We start from the raw sequence: 20,857 nt of genomic DNA on the forward strand, positions 1-20,857 counted from the left end.
TACATAATTATTGTTGCCATTCTGATATTTTACTTTTTCTCTAACTATGTTAGTCTGTTCAAGTACTGCCATTGGTGATGCATGCAGATTTCACAATATCCACAGTAACCAACCCTAAATGATATCAATACTTTCTGTAAACTCTGGGCAAGTTCACAAACATGAAAGATATGGCTTAATCTGTTTGAATGGACACAGAGTATTCTAAAACCAACAAGACACAATCATTGCTAGAAAATGATCTCTAAGACTGTGACCCATATTATAACAATGTATACAACTGTGACCCATATTATAACAATGTATACAACTGTAAGACTGACCCATATTATAACAATGTATACAACTGTGACCCATATCATAACAATGTATACAACTGTAAGACTGTGACCCATATTATAACAATGTATACAACTGTGACCCATATTGTAACAATGTATACAACTGTGACCCATATTATAACAATGTATACAACTGTGACCCATATTATAACAATGTATACAACTGTCAGACTGTGACCCATATTATAACAATGTATACAACTGTGACCCATATCATAACAATGTATACAACTGTAAGACTGTGACCCATATTATAACAATGTATACAACTGTGACCCATATTATAACAACGTATACAACTGTGACCCATATTATGACAATGTATACAACTGTCAGACTGTTTTTGATACAATTCATGTAAAGCGTAATCAAAACATGGGTTTCGTCTTAATATAGAATGTTTCTGATACATGTAGAGTGTAATCAAGACATGGGGTTTGTCATAATATGGAATATTTCTGATACATGTAGAGTGTAATCAAGACACGGGTTTTGTCCTAATTAATATGGAATTTTCTGATACATGTATAGTGTAATCAAGACATGGGGTTTGTCATAATTAATATGGAATATTTCTGATACATGTAGAGTGTAATCAAGACATGGGGTTTGTCCTAAATAATATGGAATATTTCTGATACATGTAGAGTGAAATCAAGACATGGGGTTTGTCACAATTAATATGGAATATTTCTGATACATGTAGAGTGAAATCAAGACATGGGTTTTGTCATAATTAATATGGAATATTTCTGATACATGTATAGTGAAATCAAGACATGGGTTTTGTCACAATTAATATGAAATATTTTTGATACATGTAGAGTGTAATCAAGACATGGGGTTTGTCATAATATGGAATATTTCTGATACATGTAGAGTGAAATCAAGACAAGGGGTTTGTCATAATTAATATGGAATATTTCTGATACATGTAGAGTGTGATCAAGACATGGGGTTTGTCCTAATTAATATGGAATATTTCTGATACATGTAGAGTGTAATCAACACATGGGGTTTGTCATAATTAATATGGAATATTTCTGATACATGTAGAGTGAAATCAAGACATGGGTTTTGTCACAATTAATATGAAATATTTTTGATACATGTAGAGTGTAATCAACACATGGGGTTTGTCATAATTAATATGGAATATTTCTGATACATGTAGAGTGTGATCAAGACATGGGGTTTGTCCTAATTAATATGGAATATTTCTGATACATGTAGAGTGTAATCAACACATGGGGTTTGTCATAATTAATATGGAATATTTCTGATACATGTAGAGTGAAATCAAGACATGGGTTTTGTCACAATTAATATGAAATATTTTTGATACATGTAGAGTGTAATCAAGACATGGGGTTTTGTCCTAATTAATATGGAATATTTCTGATACATGTAGAGTGTAATCAAGACGTGGGGTTTGTCCTAATTAATATGGAATATTTCTGATACATGTAGAGTGTAATCAAGACGTGCAATCAAGACATGGGGTTTGTCCTAATTAATATGGAATATTTCTGATACATGTATAGTGTAATCAAGACATGGGGTTTGTCATAATTAATATGGAATATGTCTGATACATGTATAGTGTAATCAACACATGGGGTTTGTCATAATTAATATGGAATATTTCTGATACATGTAGAGTGTAATCAATATTTTTGATACATGTAGAGTGTAATCAAGACATGGGGTTTGTCATAACTAATATGGAATATTTCTGATACATGTATAGTGTAATCAAGACATGGGGTTTGTCATAATTAATATGGAATATTTTTGATACATGTAGAGTGTAATCAAGACATGGGGTTTGTCATAATATGGAATATTTCTGATACATGTAGAGTGTAATCAAGACATGGGGTTTGTCCTAATTAATATGGAATATTTCTGATACATGTAGAGTGTAATCAAGACATGGGGTTTGTCCTAATTAATATGGAATATTTCTGATACATGTAGAGTGTAATCAAGACATGGGGTTTGTCATAATATGGAATATTTCTGATACATGTAGAGTGAAATCAAGACATGGGGTTTGTCCTAATTAATATGGAATATTTCTGATACATGTAGAGTGTAATCAAGACATGGGGTTTGTCCTAATTAATATGGAATATTTCTGATACATGTAGAGTGTAATCAAGACATGGGGTTTGTCATAATATGGAATATTTCTGATACATGTAGAGTGTAATCAAGACATGGGGTTTGTCCTAATTAATATGGAATATTTCTGATACATGTAGAGTGTAATCAAGACATGGGGATTGTCCTAATTAATATGGAATATTTCTGATACATGTAGAGTGTAATCAAGACATGGGGTTTGTCATAATATGGAATATTTCTGATACATGTAGAGTGTAATCAAGACATGGGGTTTGTCATAATTAATATGGAATATTTCTGATACATGTAGAGTGAAATCAAGACATGGGTTTTGTCCTAATTAATATGGAATATTTCTGATACATGTAGAGTGTAATCAAGACATGGGGTTTGTCATAATTAATATGGAATATTTCTGATACATGTAGAGTGTAATCAAGACATGGGGTTTGTCCTAATTAATATGGAATATTTCTGATACATGTAGAGTGTAATCAAGACATGGGGTTTGTCCTAATTAATATGGAATATTTCTGATACATGTAGAGTGTAATCAAGACATGGGGTTTGTCATAATATGGAATATTTCTGATACATGTAGAGTGAAATCAAGACATGGAGTTTGTCCTAATTAATATGGAATATTTCTGATACATGTAGAGTGTAATCAAGACATGGGGTTTGTCCTAATTAATATGGAATATTTCTGATACATGTAGAGTGTAATCAAGACATGGGGTTTGTCCTAATTAATATGGAATATTTCTGATACATGTAGAGTGTAATCAAGACATGGGGTTTGTCCTAATTAATATGGAATATTTCTGATACATGTAGAGTGTAATCAAGACATGGGGTTTGTCCTAATTAATATGGAATATTTCTGATACATGTAGAGTGTAATCAAGACATGGGGTTTTGTCCTAATTAATAAGGAATATTTCTGATACATGTAGAGTGAAATCAAGACATGGGGTTTGTCACAATTAATATGAAATATTTCTGATACATGTAGAGTGTAATCAACACATGGGGCTTGTCCTAATTAATATGGAATATTTCTGATACATGTAGAGTGAAATCAAGACATGGGTTTTGTCCTAATTAATATGGAATATTTCTGATACATGTAGAGTGTAATCAAGACATGGGGTTTGTCATAATATGGAATATTTCTGATACATGTAGAGTGTAATCAAGACATGGGGTTTGTCCTAATTAATATGGAATATTTCTGATACATGTAGAGTGTAATCAAGACATGGGGTTTGTCATAATTAATATGGGATATTTCTGATACATGTAGAGTGTAATCAAGACATGGGGTTTGTCATAATATGGAATATTTCTGATACATGTAGAGTGAAATCAAGACATGGGGTTTGTCCTAATTAATATGGAATATTTCTGATACATGTAGAGTGTAATCAAGACATGGGGTTTGTCCTAATTAATATGGAATATTTCTGATACATGTAGAGTGTAATCAAGACATGGGTTTGTCATAATATGGAATATTTCTGATACATGTAGAGTGTAATCAAGACATGGGGTTTGTCCTAATTAATATGGAATATTTCTGATACATGTAGAGTGTAATCAAGACATGGGGTTTGTCCTAATTAATATGGAATATTTCTGATACATGTAGAGTGAAATCAAGACATGGGTTTTGTCACAATTAATATGAAATATTTTTGATACATGTAGAGTGTAATCAACACATGGGGTTTGTCCTAATTAATATGGAATATTTCTGATACATGTAGAGTGTAATCAAGACATGGGGTTTGTCATAATTAATATGGAATATTTCTGATACATGTAGAGTGTAATCAAGACATGGGGTTTGTCATAATTAATATGGAATATTTCTGATACATGTAGAGTGTAATCAAGACATGGGGTTTGTCATAATATGGAATATTTCTGATACATGTAGAGTGAAATCAAGACATGGGGTTTGTCCTAATTAATATGGAATATTTCTGATACATGTAGAGTGTAATCAAGACATGGGGTTTGTCCTAATTAATATGGAATATTTCTGATACATGTAGAGTGTAATCAAGACATGGGTTTGTCATAATATGGAATATTTCTGATACATGTAGAGTGTAATCAAGACATGGGGTTTGTCCTAATTAATATGGAATATTTCTGATACATGTAGAGTGTAATCAAGACATGGGGTTTGTCCTAATTAATATGGAATATTTCTGATACATGTAGAGTGAAATCAAGACATGGGTTTTGTCACAATTAATATGAAATATTTTTGATACATGTAGAGTGTAATCAACACATGGGGTTTGTCCTAATTAATATGGAATATTTCTGATACATGTAGAGTGTAATCAAGACATGGGGTTTGTCCTAATTAATATGGAATATTTCTGATACATGTAGAGTGAAATCAAGACGTGGGTTTTGTCCTAATTAATATGGAATATTTCTGATACATGTATAGTGTAATCAAGACGTGGGGTTTGTCCTAATTAATATGGAATATTTCTGATACATGTAGAGTGTGATCAAGACATGGGGTTTGTCCTAATTAATATGGAATATTTCTGATACATGTAGAGTGTAATCAAGACATGGGGTTTGTCCTAATTAATATGGAATATTTCTGATACATGTAGAGTGTAATCAAGACATGAGTTTTGTCCTAATTAATATGGAATATTTCTGATACATGTAGAGTGTAATCAAGACATGGAGTTTGTCCTAATTAATATGGAATATTTCTGATACATGTAGAGTGAAATCAAGACATGGGTTTTGTCACAATTAATATGAAATATTTTTGATACATGTAGAGTGTAATCAACACATGGGGTTTGTCCTAATTAATATGGAATATTTCTGATACATGTAGAGTGAAATCAAGACATGGGTTTTGTCCTAATTAATATGGAATATTTCTGATACATGTAGAGTGTGATCAAGACATGGGGTTTGTCCTAATTAATATGGAATACTTCTGATACATGTAGAGTGAAATCAAGACATGGGTTTTGTCATAATATGGAATATTTCTGATACATGTAGAGTGTAATCAAGACATGGGGTTTGTCATAATATGGAATATTTCTGATACATGTAGAGTGTAATTAAGACATGGGGTTTGTCCTAATTAATATGGAATATTTCTGATACATGTAGAGTGTAATCAAGACATGGGGTTTGTCATAATATGGAATATTTCTGATACATGTAGAGTGTAATTAAGACATGGGGTTTGTCCTAATTAATATGGAATATTTCTGATACATGTAGAGTGTAATCAAGACATGGGGTTTGTCATAATATGGAATATTTCTGATACATGTAGAGTGAAATCAAGACATGGGTTTTGTCCTAATTAATATGGAATATTTCTGATACATGTAGAGTGTAATCAAGACATGGGTTTTGTCATAATATGGAATATTTCTGATACATGTAGAGTGTAATCAAGACGTGTAATCAAGACATGGGGTTTGTCATAATTAATATGGAATATTTTTGATACATGTAGAGTGTAATCAAGACATGGGGTTTGTCCTAATTAATATGGAATATTTCTGATACATGTAGAGTGTAATCAAGACATGGGGTTTGTCCTAATTAATATGGAATATTTTTGATACATGTAGAGTGTAATCAAGACATGGGTTTTGTCCTAATTAATATGGAATATTTCTGATACATGTATAGTGAAATCAAGACATGGGTTTTGTCCTAATTAATATGGAATATTTCTGATACATGTAGAGTGTAATCAAGACATGGGTTTTGTCATAATATGGAATATTTCTGATACATGTAGAGTGTAATCAAGACGTGTAATCAAGACATGGGGTTTGTCCTAATTAATATGGAATATTTCTGATACATGTAGAGTGTAATCAAGACATGGGGTTTGTCCTAATTAATATGGAATATTTCTGATACATGTCGAGTGTAATCAAGACGTGTAATCAAGACATGGGGTTTGTCCTAATTAATATGGAATATTTCTGATACATGTAGAGTGTAATCAAGACGTGTAATCAAGACATGGGGTTTGTCCTAATTAATATGGAATATTTCTGATACATGTAGAGTGTAATCAAGACATGGGGTTTGTCCTAATTAATATGGAATATTTCTGATACATGTAGAGTGTAATCAAGACGTGTAATCAAGACATGGGGTTTGTCATAATTAATATGGAATATTTTTGATACATGTAGAGTGTAATCAAGACATGGGGTTTGTCATAATTAATATGGAATATTTCTGATACATGTAGAGTGTAATCAAGACGTGTAATCAAGACATGGGGTTTGTCCTAATTAATATGGAATATTTCTGATACATGTAGAGTGTAATCAAGACGTGTAATCAAGACATGGGGTTTGTCATAATTAATATGGAATATTTTTGATACATGTAGAGTGTAATCAAGACATGGGGTTTGTCATAATTAATATGGAATATTTTTGATACATGTATAGTGTAATCAAGACATGGGGTTTGTCCTAATTAATATGGAATATTTCTGATACATGTAGAGTGAAATCAAAACATGGGTTTGTCATAACTAATATGGAATATTTCTGATACATGCAGCATGTTTCTGATACATGCAGAATGTCAAGTGTTCCGTCTTAATGTAACACATTATTCTTCTAATTGAAATAAATAGAAAACTGACATAAATAAATAAAATCAGATCCGGTTAGATTGACTTAAATGATGTGACAAAAGCAATAATGATTTACTGATGAAATTGTTGCTAAATTGTATGGATGTACTCATGAGAAGTGCCTGCTATATACAGTGCCCAAGTACCAGCACTTGCAAGCACTAGTTTTGAAATTATTTTATAAATTAAAATAACAAAAAACTGTTTATCTTCTAAAGGAATTGAGCTTTGACACATAGATGTTCAATCCTTTGTAATTATGTGAAAGAAATTGTTAAAATGTGTTCAAAACTTGATGTTAACTTCGACAAGGTTTTGGTTAATACAGAAAGTAATCCGGAGTAAATCATCTGGAAGTTTCAAACTAAAAAGATGAAAATATGCCAAAGTGAATTGTATTTATCAAGAATCAAATGGTCAAGGAATGATCTTCTTGATGATGACATTATGAAGAGTCATTGTTTTAACATCTTCACACAAAAGGAAACTCTGGAAATATTTGTAGGCTTTAATTAAATTAACATAGTAAAATTATTACTTAGAGTTTTACATGAGTCATAAATGCATGTAAAATACATCATTAATCCATACTTAATATGACATGGCAAGGTTCTATGGTTGTGTGTGTGCTCATGACAATCTTTCTTAATGTATCAGAAGCTTGCCTTCAACATATCAAATAATGAAAGAAGGAAAATAAGCCCAACCTGTGTGCCACACAGACTATCAGACCAACATATTCAGTATTTTTTTTACTAATGTACATGTTGTTGTGTATTTCACAACCCGAAAATACTTTCAAGACAGGAATTTGACATAATATAATTCAATTATAGTAATTTCTCCATTTTTAAGAAATTATTTAAACTTTCTGGAATCTGGCATCCTTGCAAGCAATGTTATCTTCGTTCTGTCCATAAGCAAAGGAAGCCAAATCAAGTGTCTTCTCTCCAAAAGGTGTGAAAATCACATAGCTTCTTGCTTATGCAGGTGGGACAAGAAACCTTGCATATCAGGGTACCAAATTGTGTCTTAGAGCAATGTTATTCCAAAGTTTCAGCTAAATAGAAAAACTAACGTTGAAGAAATGACTTTCAAACATTTTAATGCAAGACGTCAACACTGGTGAAGCAGACATCAGAGAAGTGATACTCATGTACTGCTATTCACATCAAGACAAGTATTGCTGTACAATTCTGAAGTATCCTTACTTGACATTGCATTCTGTGTATCTTGCTGCAAATTTCTCCATCAATCTATCAATCTTCTGTGCTTCACCCGGCAGTCTGAACCCTTCCAAAAACCTCCGCAATGCAGACACAAAGTCCAACTCAGCAAAATTCAGCTGATCCACAAAGGCATACATTACTTCTTTGTTGTATCTGGTTTAGAAATACAATAAATAAGACATGCATCTATGGAACATGATGTACCACCACAGTGCATGAAAAATGACCTACTTTCAAAACTTAACCAATCCAGATGGACTGTTTTGTTTTTACTGGTTTTAATGACACTTTTAACACATTACTGTCTATATCCTACTGTGAAAATGGGAGCTAACTTTCTCAAGGGCAAAGTGAGACAGATGTACAAATACAAATTGTTAAATTTTATTGCTCTACAGGCTCATAAAATGAAACCCTCAAACAACTACAATAAAATCTGCCTTGAGAGACAAGCCATGTGATAAAACCTTTCAGTCTCAAAAGACAAGTGATCATTGATAGCACTCATCTTTCACGTCAGGTTTTACTGCATAGGGTACTAGTATCAAAATGAAAATATTAATTTTTAAAAGAAGCCCAAGTTCACTTAAGTCTCCTAACCTGGCTGAAATCTGTAGATAACCAAGAAATATGGGTTAGCAAAAAGCAATTTGACAAACTGTACTGAGTAATGATGAAAGTAGATTCTAGAAGGTTCATCTATTTTATGTACCTTGATCCATATTTGCTGGCAGATCAGCACCAGTTTTTATAAAAATTGAAATGCCTTGATATAAGAATGCTTGCTTTCAAATTTTTTTCCAAATTCTAATGAGCAGTTTTCTTGATAACATTTGAATATAGATTTTTCTACTTTTGGCAATAGCAGGCATATTACAAGACAGAGTAGCAACATTTGTGGAATTATTTGTGGAAAGGCTTCCATGCCAACAAATTAGGTCAAATTCTAAGTAATGGTTTTTGTGAGAAGCCATTCAATTTTTTTTTTTTAATAATTGTGGCAATATTAGATAGCAGATGGGCATTATTTAGAAACACTTTTTATTCCAGAATGTTTTCAGTCAAATATGTCAAATTCTAGTTAGCATTTTTTGAGACATCTAAACCTTTAACTGTTTTTACAGACAGTGGCCATATCTTGTGCCAGACTGGTGTGTGTGTGTGTGTGATTTGGATTTTTAACATAGCTTTAACAATTTTTCAGTCATATCGCTATGATGTCTGCAGTGTGGCAGTTTACAGTGACGTCTAGCACTGGGGCATCATGACCAGTCCTAACACTAACCTCCTAATGCTGAGCACCAAGCGATGAAGTTGTTAGTACCATTTTTTAAAGTATGACTCGTCCCGGGATCGAACCCACGACCTCCCGCATCTGAGGCAGATGTTCTAACTACTCGTCCACCGGAGCGTTCGTGCCAGATTGGCATTAACTATAAACATTTAAATGACTTTTATGCTGGGGTGATTTTTAAAAATATGTAGGCACATTCTGTTGAGTGGTGCTTGAGAAGTTGCATACATTTTTAACAATATTTTCACTTATTGCAGCCGTTTCAAATGGGATTACATTGAAGTTTGTAACTTTTAAAGGCCTTCATGAATCTGTTTTCTGTTAATTTGGTTAAAATCTGTTGAGCAGTTTTTGAGAAGCCCTTTAAAGGTTTTTCTATTTTTAGTAATGGTAAACATATTGGGTGATGGAGCTGCATAGATTGTAATAATCTGAAAGACCTCTGCAAGATGAGTCCGTGTCAAATTTTACAATCAGCATCATTTGTACAAATCTGAACTGCTTTCATGCCAGGATGCTTTGTCAAATTTGGTTGTATTTTGCTGAGTGGTAATAAGAAGTCTTTTAAAGGCTGTTCTATTTTGTACCCACCTCTGTATTTTATTGCTGATTGCATAATCTGTATGCATTCATGTCAAGATGTCTTGTGTAAAATTTGGCCACATTATGTTGAGGGGTTGTTAAGACATAATTTAAAGTTTTTCTGTTTATAGTAGCAGTGGACATACCATAAACTCACATAACCTTAGGTGTAAAACCAAAATATGATTAACAACTACATAACTAAAACGTTTTAGCGGTCTTCAGCAGCTGACACTGTAAAATTTATGTTCACGCATAAAATAAATTCAGACTAAATATTGAAAAATTATTGGGACTGAGCATAAAAAGGCAAAACAATTTTTAAGAATTGTTTTCTATTATATCAAACAGGGTACTATAATAAGTTGAGAAAAACCATAATATTTTTTTTAAAAAAAAACAAACATTGCTCTTAAAATATACTTCAGAAATTGTTATTATTGTCGATTCCTGGGTACCAAATATTACCGGACAAAAGTCACAGATTTATAGTAACTTTGAAATGACATCCGGTGTGACCACTATCTGAAATATAGTTTGTGCATCAGTAATTACCTGATTAGACTGAGGCATCACATAAAAGCACGCAGTATGGAGCCCAATAATCTAATTCCTATACTCATCTACAGTATGGAGTCCAATAATCTAATTCCTATACTCATCTACAGTATCATACACAGTTAACCTGTTGAATGGTAACCTGTCACAATACAGACGGCATAGTCATTAATGTGGACAGTTTACTACTGAATAAACATCATAGAGGCAAGCTAAAAATCATCATCATCATCATCATCAAGCCCTTAACACAAGAGGTCGTTGGGGCACCACAGTTGACTTTACAACCATTTATCTCCATCTTTCCCTGTTCTCTATTGCCCTTTGGGGATCTACAAATCCCATGCCTGTCTGCTCCATAATGATGTCTTCCCACTTCTTTTTCTGTCTGATTCTTCTTCTGTACTCTCGCACTGTGCCTTGCAAGATTGTTTTTGCCAGTCCAGATGAGCTTGAGACATGACTTCAGTTTTTTACAGTGGTCAAGAGGTCTTCATAAGATGTGATGGCTAGTTGTACTTCTTCGATGGTTACAAGGTCAATGTATGAGATACCCAAGATCTCAAGGTAGCATCCCATTCTGAAGGTTTGAATCCTTCCCTGTAGATCTGATGTGAGCATACATGTTTCACAAGCATACAGAAACATGGTTATGATAATCGAGTGCATCATACCTATTTTGGAACCAAAAGCAATGTTGGTATCATTCCATATTGGTCTCAACCTCGTTATTGCTGCAGTTGTCTGATCAATCCTGCAAAGTAGTTCTGGTTTAGAGCCCTCATCTGTGATAACTGATCCCAAGTACTTGAACCTTGTGACTCTTTCCAGCTTCTGTCCACTGACCTTTATTCCTGCACTGATGCCGTTTGTGTTGTTTGTCATCAATTTGGTTTTTCAGTGGTAATCTCCATATCGTATACTGTGGAGGTTGTGTCGATGTGCTCAACCAAGTCAGCCAGTTCTTTTTCATCTCCTGCTAAACCATCAATATCATCTGCAATGCAAAGGCTGGTGATTGTTCTTCCTCCGATGCTGACAGTGCTCTTGTGGTCATGCAAAGCATCCTCCATGATCGTTTCCAGGAAAATGTTGAAGAGTGTAGGTGACAGTATACATCCCTGTCTGACTCCAACTTTTGTTTGAAACCAATCTCATCTGCTGCCACTGATGAGGACAGCACTGGTGGCTTTGTCACCATGTTTGAGCTGATGTTGTACTTCCAAATAGTTGCCCATAAAGGCTTTGTCATGCCATATTCTATCAAAGGCCTTTTTGAAATCTATAAAGACATGGTATAGATTCTGCTGATGCTGAAGGTATTTCTTGCAAAGGAGTCTGAGATTGAAGATTTGTTCTGTGGCACTCCTTCCCGCTTGGAAGCCTGCCTGCTCTTCAGCAATAGTTTTCTCTGCATGAAGCTTTAGTCTGGTGAGAATTATCTTCAGCATGACTTTGCTCGGGTGACTGATCAGACTGATGGTTCCATCGTTTTGGCATAGCTGAAGGTTTCCTTTTTCGGGGAGCATGATGACTAAGGATTGAGTCTATGTGGTGGGCCATTCTCCCGTCTGTCATATCTTGTTGCAGATTGTTGTCAGGACTGAGACTATCTCTTTTCCTCCTGCTTGAATGAGCTCTGCTGGTATGTTGTCAATGCCAGCTTACTTTCCTTTCTTTAGCGACCTAACCGCAATTTTTACTTCTTCATGAAGAATGGGGTAATCATCAATTTCTTCTGGCAATTTAGTACCACTGGATCTCCTTGGGTCTCATGATTGTACAATTCTGAGCAGTATTCTGTCCATTGCTTGAGGATCTCTTGATCTTCTGTGAGGTATTTTCCTGATTTGTCTTGGATGGGGGTAGTTTTCCCTTGTTTATGGGTTGTGAGATCTTTCACCAGTTTATATGCCATTTCGCTATCATTTCTACTCAGACTGTCTTCACTTTTGCAGCACTGTCTTTCTATCCAGGATTCCTTTGCCTGTTTCATGCTTTCCTGATCATGCTGTTTATCCCTCTGTATTTTCTAGCTTCTTCATGATCTCTTTTTCCCTTTTTCAGTTCTCTTCTTTTGTTGCATAGTTCAAGGCCATCTGTTGTGACCCATGGTTTCTTTGTTCGACAATATTTGCCAATGATCTCGCTAGTTGTGATAGTCACAGCTGTGGTGAATGTGGTTATTAAGGACTCGAGGATGGTGTCTTGGCTGTCCAGGGTTATCAATTTACCACCTATCATTGCTTGTGAGGCTTCTGCGACTTTTGGATCTTTCAATTTTTCAAGGTCAAATATGATTTATGGTTGGTTAGGCTTTTCATCATTTTCAGGCAGAGGCGAAACATTCTCATTAATAAATCACGGTCACTTCCAATATCTTCTCCTGGAAAACTTCATGTTCTGGCAATATTCAGTCCTGTGCAGAATCATTTCTTCAACAAGATGTAGTCAATCTGGTTGTGATGTTGTCCATCTGGACTGTGACAGGTCCATCTTCTAGATGCTTTGTGAGGGCCAAATGTGCTGGTTAGCAAAATATTGTTGTAGGCAGCAAACTCCAAGAGCCTGAGTCCTCTTTTATTTGTTTCTGCATTGCAGAATGGTCCACATGTGCTTTGCCAGTTTGTCTGTGAATCAACTCCCACCCTTGCATTCCAGTCTCCTTGTACAAACAGAATGTACTTACTGGGTGAGTTGTCAATGACATCTTGCTGTTGGTTGTAAAATTTCTCCAGTTCGTTGTGATCACAGTAAGATGTGGGTGCATAGGTCTGTATCACTGTAATGTTGAAGAGAATCAACCTCAAGCGGATGGTAGTATGCCTGCTTGAGACTGGGCAACAACCCATAATGCTGTTCACAATGCCCTTGTGGACAAGAAATCCAATGCCATAACTGTGTTGTCCCCTCTTCTGCTGAATCAGAGCTTATGCCCTTATAGTATTGTTATTTCACCAAAACAAATTACAGCAAATGTTGTAGAAACCAATAATGTTCCAGTTGCACCTCTCCAACTCATCTGTAAGTCCTTTCAACTTTCCCACAGCCCTCAGTTTTCTAACATTCTATGTACTGATGATGATGTTGTCTCTCCCATGGATCTTGGTAGTGGGGGCACCAGTTGCATACTTGTCACCTCCATCCTGGTGTGCAGCGGAAGGCTTGGTCATTGTTGATCTGGGTTGCAACCAATCAGGTAATGAAGAATTGTCAGTTGTCTTCAAGTGGTGTGTCAGGGGCAAGATACAGCCTGGCAGACCCCATCCCTCTCCACAATGGATGACCAGTCAAAATCCACATGGTCATTGAGCTCATCTTGGAGCCATTCCACCCAGGCCATTGATTTCATCGAGGAAGACTTCTGCCCAGTGATGCTGTACTATCATCACACTATTTTACCCACTGTTGAGTAAAAATAAGTTTGCTAAACTTAGGTTTATCTCTACTGGGGTGAAAAGTTAATTTTTATGCTAAAACAGTACTTTAGATAAATCTGTAAAGAAATACTGATTGTTTTACATCAAACTTACTTCTCATTTTCACCTAGAAAGTCTCCAATAGCAGTCTGAAAGAAAAGACAGTAAATTATGTTATCTCTAATAATAGCAATTCTATATATCATAGAAATTCTGGTTATTTAAAATTTTCTATTTTACAATGGGCATGTGGCAAGTCTTGTGGAATATACTGTAGTATCATTTATTTTCAAGACTCAATTTTCATAGTTTTGTAAAAGAAAATTAAAAAATAGACATTTTCATGAGTACTTAAATTTGTGGTTTTGCATGTCAAAGTTTGTACATTTGTAGGTATTTATTTTGGCGGATTAATCTCTAAAAATATCCCCAAATAAATAATACAAAAGAACAGCTATGCCATCAACAGGTTATGGCAGTAGTTTTAATGATTAAAACAATATTTACATCTGTATAAACACAAATCAAAAACCTGTCAAGATCAAATCCCTAAACAGTCAACAACATTATGCAAATCAGTTATAAAAGTAAATGTATGACATTTTCCTTAATACACTGTCCATAAAATTGCCCCATCAATTACATTCTGACAATCATGGTGTTAATACGGTGGTTTAAGATTGGTAAAATTCAACTTAGATCCCTGTTTATTTGGATCATGTCATAATTAAGTATGTGAACCAAACATGTGACAGCTGTCATTGCTCAATGCAATTAGCAAGCAGTGTCAGCAGTTAATATGCTGAGAGCCCATCAAAGATGCTAACTAAAATGAGAAACAATGAAATCATTACTTTGCTTTTAAACTGCCTCATGTAAAAACCAACTTCAACCTTTAGACTTCACTTAACATTTCATCATTCAAGCTGATTCATGCTGAATTGATAATTGTGGTTCATGCAAAAGTCTGCAAAAGATCAGACCTAATTATCTGTGGTTTTGAGAATGCTGGACTTGTTTAATTCAACAATTACAGGATTATGTAGCTAAAAAAAGACAATTGTGCGGACCAGCTGACTTGATTGACCTGATGTTGATTCAGAAGATTTGGCTGAAGATCACTGAAGTGTGAGTCTCAACAACTCAAAAAAGTTAAGTACTGTGGATTTTAGTGTATTTAATTAGTGCAAATTATACATTGTTAATATATTTTTGACAAGTTCCACTCAATAACTCAAGTATATTCCATCCATTCATGTGAGCTTATTTACTTTTCCAAACAATGCAACTCTTGACTCACCGATGACATGTCATATATTCAGACAGATCTAACTTGAAAGATACACAATGACTTATAGGTTTCAACCACTGAAAAAATTTGACCAAGGAAAAAAATACTCTTATCCTGCTGATGCCAATGTCAACCTACATCAAAGTAGTTTAGATTTATACATATTTAATACAATTTTCTTTGGATTGTGTAAGAAGGTAAATAATTAAGAATAACTGAGAACTATGGGAACCCGGTAGATGTTTACTAAAATTGTTACAGCTATAGTTATCGTAATTTCAATTCAGTTGTTTCCTACAACCCTGTTCACTTGTGATGCAATAGTGTCCCCATCACATTTATGTACATACTAAAAGAGTTAGCTCCCTCTAACTATGTTAGGAGCTCTCCACTTTGGTGGTACATTCTCTCTCCAAAATGGTTACACCCAATAAAACATAATGTAAGGTCCATATATGAGGCTGATTTGAAATTGATGGTGGTAGGTTCCAAGAAAATCATGATGTTATAGATGGAATGAAGCAGCTGATTCCTCTCATTATTCTCTCATGATTCATGAGAAACATGATGTTAAAAAAGGGATAAAGTTTACGAGTTTAGACTTATTCAGGCATGTGTGCTTATTCATATAGTACACAGTACCTGCATTTACATCAGACCATCAGTTGTTATCACCTTTACTAAGTATTCACCATAACAAAGTTCATTGTTCTTTAATTCTTTATGGTTTTCTCCCTCTGTCAAAAAACATCGCAATCTTGATTAATGAGAACCTTGCCTCATGGTTCCAGTGTTGTAATGAAACCTAACAGTCTGCAAACAAAGTGACAGTTTGCAAATGATATTGTTGCCTTTGTGTATCTTATAACATATGGACAATGTCCATGTGCAATCTTTCCAATTTTTACTGTGCTAAAGGCAAAAGGGGAAAACACTGATAGTTCTTTCATCATTAGTCCTAACACATACTTCATGATCAAATAAGTACCTTGCTTAGCCTATCTTCTGAATGCAGGAACTCTGCTACATCATCAATAGTTGTTCCTATCATACCTTGATCCTGCAGGTAATGGACACCCTTCAGTGGTTTCTTGTTGAACCTGAAGGTTAAAAAAAAATTACGGTGGTTTTCATTAATGTATTAATGAAACCACAGGAAGTGGATACCACACAAAATTAAGTGCATATAAGAAATGAATTCTCCAGTCATAATGAGAGAAAAAAATCATTATATTTTTTTTATTTTTTTCCCAGAAGGAAAATGCATGCAACTTGGCAATGAAGTAAAATTAAGCTTAAACCTCCATACTATTTACGAGTACAGCAACGTTATTGCAAAACTGACAAAAACAAAAAACCTAAGCAAAAAATTGCAGTTTTTCAAAATATTTCTGAACCATCTTTTATTGGCTCCTTCTTCCTTTCCATGTAACTGCTTTCAGATTTGATACCATATATGTTATCTGCCTTTCATTTTAAAACACCATACCAAAACATGATCAACAACCACCCTTCTATGTAATGGAGTTCATGTTACAAGCAAGATTCCATATTATGTAGGAAAATGTCACATCTGATCCTGATGACTTTCTCTAAATGGTCATTTTGATACCTGCCTAGGCTAGCCCAGGTTGGCTGCTTTGGTGTGTCCTTGGGAAAGGCAAAATAGCAATGTTGTGTTGAAAATGCCAATAAAATCCAGCATCTCCTAATGGGTATAAGTGACATTTAGGTTATAAGGAGAAATGACTGATGAACCCATGAAAGGATGCAGAGAAAGACCCACAGACATAACCACAATATATAACAAGAGTCACTCAAAGGGACTGATAATACTGGGCAAAAAAGATTTTCCAAGAATTCAAGATGCAACACTTTCTTCCTCGTAACTGAGTGTTTAAATCATCTCTGATTTTCAAAAATTAGCTGCCATAGTGTATATAGGGTGTCAAATGGCACCATTTTTATCTAGGACAAAGTATACATCTTTAGTAGTCCTTTGTTGAAAACCCTATGTCATACTGATCATTCATTCAGGGGTATTAGTGACAATTTTTTTTAGATGGCTATCATGACAGCCAGACTGGACGTATGATGTGGGACATTTTTCATTTAGGATTAACTAGTTAAAATAAGAAGTATTGGTGAAAAAACCATGCTGATAGAGCCAACCATTTGGAAGGAGCAGAGATAACAATATTTTCAGGATAGCCACCATTATGTCCATATTGCGGGTAATATATTTTCATTTAGGACTAACTAAACACCAGCGTAACTCTTCGGATGAAAACCCCATTTCAAATGACTTTCCATTTAAAAGATGTAGCAAAAACAGGATTTTGAAAATGGGCTCTATGGTAGTCATACTGAATGTGTGAACAGTACTATTTTCTTTTAGGGCCAACTAGATCAAAGGATGAATGTGTCTGTAAAGTTTCATGGCAATCCTTACAACACTTTAGGAGAAATAATGATAACAAACTTTTGCTAATGGATAGACTGACAAAGGACGATGGACAGACAAAAGATGATGACCATCCTAAAAGCTCTTCTGGTCTATGACCAATAGAATTCAAGAATTATGCATGGAGACCATTTACATGCAAGGTCTTTTGAATTTCCATGCACCAATGGAGAATCTCCTTCAGTACCTTTGACATGTATCCTTAGTATCTATACTCTATTGGTACATTAGTGAATACAGTAAATCAATTTATTTTCATGGGTACTAGTTTTCATTATTAACCAAAATATTTATTTTCACCAATACTTGAATTCGTGAATTGGGGAAGGGATTCTACTGTTTCTACAAAAGAGTAAGTGTTAATTGGTTTTGGACATGGCAAGGAAATCAACAAAAATTAAAAATATAAATTTTGACTAAAATGTTTTTTCCATAGTACTTACCTTATCAAAATGTATTAAACAGTACAATCACTACTTCACAAATCTGCTCTTCCAAGCTTGTTTTAGGAACAGAAATAACAAAGTGCTATCTGCTTATGGTGGAAATAAGATTAAAGTGGTCTCCCTTGGAAAGGAGGCTGGGAGCCAAATGCCATCAATTTGTAAGTTACTATAGTGGATGAGCATGTTTCCCATAGATGTAAGTACAGAGAGGACTTCCAAAGGTATATGCATATTGTGATCAGAAAAGTATTATCACAGAAACTGATTTTACTCCAAATTTGCCTTTTTTTCCTTTAAACATATATCTGATCATAATACTTTAGAAGAAAATGAACAGAAGGAAGGTGCATCCCCTTACAATGGAGTTGGTCCTATCTCCAGTCTCTGAATGTACATTAAGTGGCTTCAAGTCTTGTGTAAGAGATATGTTAGAGTATGCACTGGGTTTATGCATGGACATATTTCTATTAAGGATGTTCAATCCTGCAAATTGAGCAGAAGCAGAGTAACCCACGTCAATATGCAGTTGCTAAATGACCTGGAAAGGTGTGCTATTGATATAAATAAGTCCCACCAGTCAAAATTAGCCTTTGGGATGAAAGGTCTTTGAAGTTAAAGATAAAGACTGTCATCCTCAGCCTCCATGTCATGGTCTGGATGGTGTCAGAGAACAGCTGTGCTAAAATGTTACACTTGTGGTGACTGCCTTAACCTTGTGAGATAATATGCACAAGAAGTTTACCTGGTTTTTGGATTTGTTTACAGCAGATAACCATTGTATCCAGGATGACAGAATGAATGGTAAGAACAAAGAAAATCACCCTCTTCTGACTGGCTCAGTTCACTTTAGGTTTCCTGCTTTTTACAATCATTGGAATATCCTTTGTATAATTCTTTACTGATTGTTTGAATGTTTAACATTTTGAAACTATAATAGTGAAAACAATATGTGTGTGCATGATCATGCACGTGAGTATGTCTGCATGCATGCACACCATTTGTATGTGTGTAAGAGTAAGGGGAGGGATACATGTGTATGTGTGTAAGAGTAAGGGGAGGGATACATGTGTATGTGTGTAACAGTAAGGGGAGGGATACATGTGTACATGTGTCCTTACAGCTCAATCCCATGTTCCATTATTTCCTTCTGCTGCTTGAGGACTTCAAACTGTTCGGGACTGTTACTGGGAGCTTGCACTGTTGCAGTGCTACTACTGGTGGACTCGAGAGAGTTGCTACTACCGTAACTATTCATTGTTCCCTTTCCTGAGTCACTGTCGGTGTCTGTATAAGGTTTGTTCTCCTGACCTGTGTAAGGAAAGCATTTAATAACTACAGTATACTGTTGCTATAAAATTGCTCACTACTGACTAAATAACTTGTGTCAACACAAAAACTGGAGTGTTGGTCAAGGAAGTACGCCAGAAAAAAGGCCCTCCATTAAGTGTTGTGTTTAATTTATATTTATCCGAATACACAGCTCATCAAAGGTTGATTCATTTATTCTTAACAGCAATGTCATATACATAAATGTCATATACCATAAATTAAAAAACCAATTTAAAATGTCTTGTCATAAATGCCATTTCTGCTCATGTCATATGCATGAATTTAAATGCTTAAATGTTTTTGGGCTACAAAAATACTGATGCCCAGGAATGTAATGAATTATCAATATATACAATCATTTAAACAGGGGAGAGTGATACATAAATATCAGCCAAAATATATGTCACTCTGACCTAATTTCACAGACCTGTGTTGTATCCACATAGCATGTAATGTTACTCAGTAGCCAAATGTAGTTAAGAAACTAGCCACATTACTCAAGTACAGTCCAATTAGTCTTAAGAGACAACCCATTCTTCCAACAATAAATGGTCTCTCAAGATAGGTGGGTCATCAGTTGAGATTATAACATCAGACAACTATTATTCTGTGCATTACTGATCTGGTCATAAATAACAAGTGATCTCCCAAAACAGGTGTCTCTCAAAGCAGGTTTACTGTAAAAGCAAAGTATAAAAATGATCAAGGAAAACCAGAAGCTTAATGCCAAGTCACCATGACAATGTGTATGTAGACAATGCCCAGTCACCATGACAATGTGTATGTGGACAATGCCCAGTCACCATGACAATGTGTATGTGAACAATGCCCAGTCACCACGACAATGTGTATGTGGACAATGCCCAGTCACCATGACAATGTCTATGTGGACAAGACCCAGTCACCATGACAATGTGTATGTAGACAATGCCCAGTCACCATGACAATGTGTATCTGGACAATGCCCAGTCACCATGATAATGTGCATGTGGACAATGCCCAGTCACCATGACAATATATATGTGCACAATGCCCAGTCACCACAACAATGTGTATGTGGACAATGCCCAGTCACCATGACAATGTGTATGTGGACAAT

The 20,857-nt window shown here is 34.8% G+C and overlaps 1 protein-coding gene across 2 annotated transcripts in view; it reads right to left on the reverse strand.

Annotated features, from left to right (window-relative positions):
- Positions 1-20,857, reverse strand: part of LOC149808205 (brefeldin A-inhibited guanine nucleotide-exchange protein 1-like) — a 180,671-nt gene that overhangs the window by 108,147 nt on the left and 51,667 nt on the right. For both annotated transcript variants that reach the window (XM_089974695.1, XM_089974685.1), the window contains 4 exons: positions 19,548-19,737; positions 16,508-16,619; positions 14,343-14,377; positions 8,358-8,528 (listed from right to left, as the gene is read on the reverse strand). In XM_089974695.1, the coding sequence (XP_089830821.1) occupies positions 8,358-8,528; positions 14,343-14,377; positions 16,508-16,619; positions 19,548-19,737 (508 nt within the window). The remainder of the gene's footprint in view (positions 1-8,357; positions 8,529-14,342; positions 14,378-16,507; positions 16,620-19,547; positions 19,738-20,857) is intronic.

This window comes from Sinohyriopsis cumingii, chromosome 1 (assembly GCF_028554795.1).
Source record: "Sinohyriopsis cumingii isolate HCF-2022 chromosome 1, ASM2855479v2, whole genome shotgun sequence".
In the NCBI taxonomy this organism is placed as follows: domain Eukaryota; kingdom Metazoa; phylum Mollusca; class Bivalvia; order Unionida; family Unionidae; genus Sinohyriopsis; species Sinohyriopsis cumingii.